General features: G+C 42.4%; 1 protein-coding gene across 8 annotated transcripts in view; it reads right to left on the bottom strand.

Annotated features, from left to right (window-relative positions):
- Window positions 1-362: 362 nt before the first annotated feature.
- The window catches only part of pde4ca (phosphodiesterase 4C, cAMP-specific a), a 67,345-nt gene continuing 59,581 nt past the window's right edge, over window positions 363-8,126 (bottom strand). For 7 of the 8 annotated variants that reach the window (XM_039815066.1, XM_039815064.1, XM_039815065.1 and 4 more), the window contains 9 exons: window positions 7,356-7,449; window positions 7,035-7,207; window positions 6,452-6,550; window positions 6,116-6,280; window positions 5,660-5,759; window positions 5,326-5,480; window positions 5,084-5,206; window positions 4,542-4,724; window positions 363-3,930 (listed from right to left, as the gene is read on the bottom strand). In XM_039815066.1, the coding sequence (XP_039671000.1) occupies window positions 3,424-3,930; window positions 4,542-4,724; window positions 5,084-5,206; window positions 5,326-5,480; window positions 5,660-5,759; window positions 6,116-6,280; window positions 6,452-6,550; window positions 7,035-7,207; window positions 7,356-7,449 (1,599 nt within the window). In that variant the 3' untranslated portion in view covers window positions 363-3,423. The remainder of the gene's footprint in view (window positions 3,931-4,541; window positions 4,725-5,083; window positions 5,207-5,325; window positions 5,481-5,659; window positions 5,760-6,115; window positions 6,281-6,451; window positions 6,551-7,034; window positions 7,208-7,355; window positions 7,450-8,126) is intronic. The other variant, XM_039815068.1, reaches the window with a different exon arrangement.

Here is an 8,126-nt window from a genome sequence, read left to right as displayed (position 1 = left end):
TATTCCACCCTGTCTGACATTATCATATACTTTAGTGTGTATCATTTTGTTCCTACTCTTTATTGAAGCTATAACTTGTTTTACACTAGTGAATAATAAAACCACAAGACTCCTGTTTTTTTTATAGCTGTAGCTTTTGCATATTTTATACACCTCCAAACTGCAGCCTGAATATTTGGTCTTTAGAAGCCAGGATTTTAAAAAATAAAGTTATGACAATAACTGCATAGAATGACTTTGTAATGACTGACTCAGCAGGCTGTTGCTTGTTAGGAGATCACCATTGCGCGCAATAACGAGGTTATTCTTCTTTACTATGTTTTATTATTTGGTTTCCACATAAAAGCAGAGAACAAGACATCAAAGAGTGAAGAGCTTTTCCTTTATTGGCAAGGCATACAGTTCTAGTTGGAGTGAGGGCTAACACACCCGCAGTTAAACAGCAGAGTTTCGATTGTCAAAGCTGCAGTCTTTGTTCATGACCCATAAAGTCTCTAAAAACAGAAATACTGAGCTAGGATGACTTGAGGCCGTGTGACTATATAATCTTCACTATGAATCCAAAAAGGTCTCAGATCAGCGCTCTTACTGTAAGATCCTTCATGAACACGTGATCCGACCCCAATCAGCGGAAACAGAGGAAGACAGGAGATGAGAGACGTTTCCGAAAACTCAGACGGAAATCTGTCACTAAACTATTTTCATACCAAGAAAAAACATGAGTAGTTTTGCTTATGTATAATGTTATTTGCAGACATAAAGAAATGAAACGAGAAGGAAAAAAAGCTGAGTTAATAGTGGAAATCTGTCCTGTGTGACTTTCTCACACATCAAGCTACACATACTGTAAATACTAACACCCCAGACTAAAAAAAACTAAAAAAAAGTCTACGGTTCCATCGTTTCTGACAGTAGTAAAGAAGTAATAAATAAAACTGTACATGAAGCACTGTGAGGAAAATGTACAAAATCAAACAATTAGTGACACGCAGAGAGACAGACGGAATCTTTGCATGTTGTGCTGCGTAAGCCGTTGTTAAACAGTCCTTAGTGTTGAAGGCATCCTTGAGTGTTGGTCTGTTTGGTGCTGTTTATATAGCTACAGAAAGGATTGCACATGTTTTACCCCAGCATGTCAGTGAACACGTCTATGACCAGAAAGAAAATTCCAAGTTTGAAAATAAGGCGTCAAAGAGAAACCTTTCAGCTCGTTAACCCAGTGAAACGTGACGTTTCGTGGTAATAAAATAAAAACGGGTTCCTCCACAGGCTAAGTTCTCTATACTCTTCTTCACACCCTGCAGCCAATGTCATGAATTTCAACAAAACACTTTTTTTTGTACAGTCAATTATAAAAAGAGCAAATAAAACAATTTCAGTCCCTCCAACATGGTGCAGCCCGTGCAATTCAACTCAACCACCACACCATTTACCGACAGAAAAACAGTGAAAAAGTCATGTTATACATGTTCAACTGTACTGGAAGTGCAGAACTGTAAAAAGTACCATACAAAGTGCTTTGGTTTTTTTTTTTTCTCAGCAAATACATCAAAAAGGTCAACCAAGTCATTCATTCACTCACACACACACACACACACACACACACACACACACACACACACACACACACACACACACACACACACACAAAAACACATCACTGTTCTAAGACAGTATCAGCTTCAGTTACTGTTTGAACAGGAGTAAAAAAAAGAAAAAAAAAAAAGAACAGAGACACTAGGGTCAGATTGGCACACAGGGTGCTACAATCAACCAACTTTATCAGTCACTGATGGAAAGTAGCCAGTGGCAAAATGGAAATTACAGTACGGGTTGTGTCATGCTTGCTTGGCACTTGTTTTGTCATTGACTATGTCCCTGTGAAGAGCGTAATATTGATCAACGAGAGAAAAAAAGATGGAGGGGAAAAAAAAAAAATTCTGGCATAGGAAACTGTCTCCTGAATTTTACAGTTAAAAAGACGCTAACATCCTTCTTTGCAACCCCTTGTGCTTCTAACACGCTGCCCTTATCAGTCTAGTAATTTACGCAAGTGGATGGTACCAAAAAACAGTATTTCAGTAGGTGAACGCTGTGTGTGTGTGTGTAACAAGTTATGTGGTAATGGATTTAAATGGACAGCTAAATGCATTCGTAGCTGTACTGTAGAGTTTAGTTTTTGCTGGTTGCTAGACAGTCATTGACAAACGGTCATCAGCCTCCAATGTGTTCATACGATTTTCATAAAGTGCTAAACTTGAAGGCAGACTGATAAAAATGGGTGCCAAATATTAAGAATGCAAAAATTAGTGACATATATTTAAAAAGAAAAATCCAACAAAAATGAATCAAAAGAGCAAAAAACTGAAACACAACTGATATTTGGGTAGTCCTACAGTTAAATATGTTTTGAATGTATTTTCCATAATAATACGCCTATGCAAAACCTTGCAAATCATTGGCCTCCAATGCCAGAACTTCAGTTCCACTTGTCAACACTGGGAGGCACCATGTGCACAGCCCACATTGCTTTGGATGTAATTCCTTGACTGTATAACACTACACTGAATCTGGCTCAGTTTTACAATATCAGACAGTTTAGGATTATAAAAATGGAAATAGTAAGCCTAAAAAAAATTATATGTACTGCCAGCCACTTCACTATAATCATATTCTTCCAAAACTACTGCTTGCTGAACAAAATTAAATGGGCTGAAAGGAGTGCTACTTATACAAAATGTTTACTTTACTTTAAATGTCTGCTGCATTTACAGTTTCCTGCACAAAATCATGCATAGCTTCTTTCTGCCATAACTTAGCTTACACTGCTTTGCTATTTACTGTATCTTCATTTACCGCATTTCACTGCATATGGACCTAAATAAAAGACAACAGAACAAACAAAATAAAAATGAAAAAAGGCAGGCAACACAGCATTGTCCCTGTAAATTGCAAGTTTGGCAAGATGTCTTTCAAGACGTCGTTGTTTTCCCGCTCCTTCATCACTTCATCGCTTTCTTCACAAAAGAGGAAGACAGTTCTGTCATTTGTTGTGGTAGACCTTGGGTAGGCTGGTAAAAGGGAAGTTTCTTTTTAACTTCTTATTGTCTCTGTAGAACTTTATCCACAGTATGACTGACTGAAAGTCACGGAACTCAAAGGACCGCTCAGAAACTTGGTTTCCTGTCCTCTATTAGAACAGTGACTCTATCTGTCTCTCTCCAGTGCAAGTGACTGCTGACCCCCCCCCCCAACGCACTCCCGTAGTCCCTACCCCGAGGCTTGCTGTCACCCTGTCCGCAGAAACCAGAGTTGGTGGTGTTTTGGTTGGAGTGGGAGAAGAGGAGTGACAGAAGAGGCACCGAAATCAAGAAGAATAAACAAACAAAAAAAGGCCAAAAGCAATATAACTTCTGACTGGTGCTATGTGCCAAGTCTGAAGCGCGGTACCTCAGAGACGCCTTCCTCTTCTGTCTCTCTCTCTTCTGCCATATCTTTATCAGAGTCTAAAGAAAACGTCCTGACTGAATCACTAGTTAGCTTTTTAGTGAGCCGACGAGTCGCAGCAGATACCGCATTGAATCCGCTGCCAGAATCCGTTTTGGAGAGTTCAGGCCCCCTACTGCCGCTGTGGCCCTCCTCTTCCTCAGGCGGACTCTCTGTATCAGACTCTCCCTCTTCTTCCAAGGTCAGCTCAAACTGGAACTTGTCGGCCGAAATGGAGCCGCCGGCCCCACCGAGCGCCGAGGCTTCCCCGGCAGGGGCTCCCTCCCCTGGGCCCTCTGGGTGGGGTGAGGGGCTGTGGGGGATCATGCTCTGGTACCACTCTCTGTTATCCTCCAGCGTGTCCAGGATCTCCTGAGCATCTGGGTGGACAAGGTCGGCCCACGTCTCCCACAGAGGATGAACGATGTAGTCAATGAAACCCACCTGAAAGAGAGTGGTGTATATCTATATTTTTTGAGTCCCCTTTAAATTTTTTCTTTGCTATTTCTACATTTCAACTTAAAAAAGCCCCTATTTTACTCCTTTTTAGCGTCATATTTGTACTCCAGAGGTCTACTAGAATAGGTTTGCATGCTTTGATGTTCTAAAAACACATTATGTTATGCTCATACAGCCCATTGCTGCCCATTGCCTTCCCAAAAAGCCCAGTCTGCTCTGATTGGTCAGCTGGCCCACTCTGTTGTGTGACTGGTCAACCAAATTCAAACTAGCCACTGGGCAAGCTGTGCTTGCTCTGGCATCACCAATGGGCAGCACATATAAACAACTGGGCTGGCTTTCTCCATCAGTGACATCACTAATTGAGGAATTTCAAACAGGAATGTGGGAGAAGATTTCATGCCGTTGAGAAAAAGTGCTGTCTGTGGGACAGAAAGCTCCACTTGGAGTGAAATGTGTTCCTTTTATACTTTATACATCTATTACATACACAACAAAACTATATAACACACTAAAAGATGGGACAAATCCCAAAAAGCATAATAGGGGCTCTATAACACTTTCACAAATGAAGTAATTCAGCCTTAATACTGTACCTGGTTCTTCTCTATTGAGGCATTGTGTTTGTCACACATGGGGCTGACCTCCATGCCTTTGTCCCTCTCCCTGTCCCCCTGGGTGAAAAACTCCACCATGATGCGGTCTGTCCACTGCCGGTACAGCTCCAGAGGCTTGGTGGGGTTGCTCAGGTCGGCACAGTGCACCATGTTCTGAAGGACCTGCGGTGACAAAAGAACAGCTTGTAAATATTCAGTTTTTGATTGATGTTAAGTCCAATATTCGCTCTTCTTTTAGTTCATTTTTGGTTTCGACCAACTCCTGAGGGAAACCTTTGGCTCTTCAGCAGCAATGTTCACCAGCTAGTTGGAACTCCGTCTGCTGCTGAACCAAAACAGTAAAGTTGGAGGCTGTAAAAACCAATACAATGAACTGAAAGATGTTAAAATGCTCTGCAGTGCTGAGGGAAACTGCAACATGTGGTCACTACAATTGACACCTTGTAATTGTATTCATTGTTGATAAAGAAATATTGATTAATGCGGCTCTAACAATGAATAACTGGCAAAATGGTTCTCACCTGTATGCGGTCTGAGTAGTTGTCCAGCAGTAGGACTCCTAGACTGGTGACTTTCTTGGTCTCCACCATGGTTTTCAGGTCTGCCAGTAGGTTCATGTGTTTATACATATCTGTGGCCAGCACCTGTAGGTTAAAAGAATTCAAATAAAAAAATTGATTTGAAGAAAACATCAAATTCCTCAACTCAGACAGATACACAGTACTACGTCTGCAATCTTAAGGGTTCCACCTAGGTGTCGTACCATATCAATGACCATCTTGCGCAGCGACTGTCTCTGCTTTTTGCTGAGGTTCTGAAACATGTCACAGTTCTCTTCCTGCAGAAGCTTGAAGCCAACGGCCAGGTGGTGATTCTCCAGCACCGACGAGTCATTGTACATCAGGGCCAGCTCTGAGTCTGAAGGCAAAAAAAAGAACGTTTACAGAAAGCACTGGAAATCACCCGAATGGGAAATAAATGTATGCAGAAACACACTGCTACACAGACACTTGTATACGGGCACCTCATCCACATTGTTAAATACTCTCAGCACCCACGCACGTTCACATAATCCCAATGAAGCTATGCAAACTCACTGGTGTTGATGAGAAACTGATTGGAAACTCCAGGGTGATCCACATCGTGGATGGCGCTTGCAAACAGAGCGGCGAGGATCTCCAGATCAGTAAACACAGCCTGGGACAACACAAGAAGGCAGGCACTGTCAATATGTGTGTGTGTGTGTGTGTGTGTGTGTGTGTGTGTGTGTGTGTGTGTGTGTGTGCCTACGTGTGTGTGTGCTTGCATGCGTGTGTTTGTGTGTGTGTGTGTATGCATGTGTGCGTGTGTTCGTGTGTGTGTGTCCATGCGTGCGTTTGAGTGCGTGCATGCATGCGTTTGTGTGTGTGTTCGTGTGTGTGCGTGCGTGTGTTTGTTTGTGTGTGTGTGTGTGTGTGTTTGTGGGGGGCTCAACATGACAGGACATGGACAGATCCCATTGTTTTAGTTTAATAATAGTGACGTTTGTATGTGCTGTTTCTTAGGGTGTGTACCTCCAGAGCCGGTGTGGACAGTAAGACATGCGTGGACTGGACCACGTCTGCAGCATGGATGTTGTTGTGGTAGGCCACATCGGCATGGTAATGATCCTCCAAAGTCATCATGAAGGTAATGAAAGTGTCCGCAGGAATCTTGAAGGACTTGAGCAGGTCACGTTCCTACAGCAGCAGAATGGGGGAAAAAAATGTTGAGAAAGAACGTGGGGCAGTCAAGGTAAAACTCATTTATTGAGATGTCTTTGTTATTAGGGAATTGTTTCATTCATTCATTTACTGTACCACGTGTTTGAGCATGCTGTGTTTGAGGTTCAGTATGTCGGGGTGTGTTACCTGGAAGACGGTGTACATGGTGACCGTCAGTGGGCGTTTCCCAGAATACTCAGAGACCTTGAAGATGTCAATACCCCATCTGTTTATGTCCTCCAACTCCTGCCGGTGGACAATGAGGACAAATGTTTCTCATTACAATGTACTGTACAAGGGAAAATATCATAAAAACATTGCAGAAGGATTTGAATTAGGGCTGGGCATTATGGAGAAAATCAGATATCACGATATTCTTGATATTAAACACCTCAATATCGAACTTGCCACGATATGGTAGGTAGGTAGACAATTGGTGCTTCAAGAAAATATTTTCACAATGAGATTTTATATTAAATAATCATCAATAATGTGGATATAATGACTAATGGCAAACAATAGAACAGCTAGAACAGTCTGGTAAGTTCAGAAAATGACTTTTATCGTCTGTCACAAGTGACAGAAATTTGTCTTTGACGGGGCAGGCTCAAAAGACATTATATACATATAAGAACATAAAAGATACATGACGATATCGATAAAATATCGATATATATCGCCCAGCCCTAATTTGAATAGAGATAAACAAGTGTTGAACTAGTCCTCCTACCTTGGCTAGGAGTCCTTCCTGGCTGGCGTTGACCCCAAAGCGAGGGATGGTGGAGGGGGCGAGGCTGGGGCTGTGGGTGGCCTTCTTCACACCGCTGATCTGGGACATGGGCCGCTTCTTCTTGTCCTTCTCCTTGGTGGGGGGAGACATGATGTCCATGTCATGTTGTTTCTCTGTCAGATGAAGACAGGGAACACATTAACAGTGCAGTCTCTTAGCGATCACATCAGCAACACTACACTTTAACTATAACATATCATTTCTGTGATGCGCATCTTTATGCACACAGCTTGTGGAATATAAAAAGTGAAGGTATTTTACCAAGGAAGGTGCTGGAGATGAACTCAGACACCTGGTTCCCTGAACGGCTGGTTTCTGACAGCTGGGTGAGCTCTCGGTTCAGCATCCTCTTGAACTAAGGACGAACACACACACAAGCATCCATGAGTTTGATCACACACACCTTTTTTGCCAAAAACCAGACAGAATAGGACCGATCAAACCAGCAACATCTTGCTCTTCTTTCTACAAACCAGTAATGTAAACTTGTTCGATTCGTTTAGGTTTTCATTAGTTTTATGTCCCTGTGTCTGACATTTTACCGTCAGGTTTGGTGTATGCAGTGTCATGCTTTAGACAAACTTGAGTTAAATGTGAGTGCAGACGCGACAAAGCGACCAACAACACTTGATTCCCCTGTGCTCAAAGGCAAAAGATGTCATTTTGAATAATGCTTAACAAACTTACTACAATGAATTACTAGAGATCGCTCTGAGTAACTTATCAAAATGCAGACAACCATAACCATCTATAAATATACCCACAACACTTCCATTCTTTCTCTGAAGCATTCACGTGCGTCCGTGTGTCCCCCCCACGTCACACAGTGCAGAAGCTGATCGGACACAGAAAAATCCACAGCTGATTTTACTAGTACCCTGCACCCAAACACGCGCATGCACTTGAATGGTGAAATTTAAATGAAGGTGTCAAAAGTCTCAGAGAAAGTCCACTGTCCCATCTCAACCACCAGTTGTTCACTTCTACACAAAACAAGCAACATGTGAGCCTGGAGCAGTCTCGTCCCCTCCC

The sequence above is a fragment of the Perca fluviatilis genome, chromosome 11 (genome assembly GCF_010015445.1).
Source record: "Perca fluviatilis chromosome 11, GENO_Pfluv_1.0, whole genome shotgun sequence".
Taxonomy (NCBI): Eukaryota; Metazoa; Chordata; class Actinopteri; order Perciformes; family Percidae; genus Perca; species Perca fluviatilis.
Note: the sequence above shows the minus strand (reverse complement) of the source record. Positions and strands in the feature narration are given on the sequence as shown.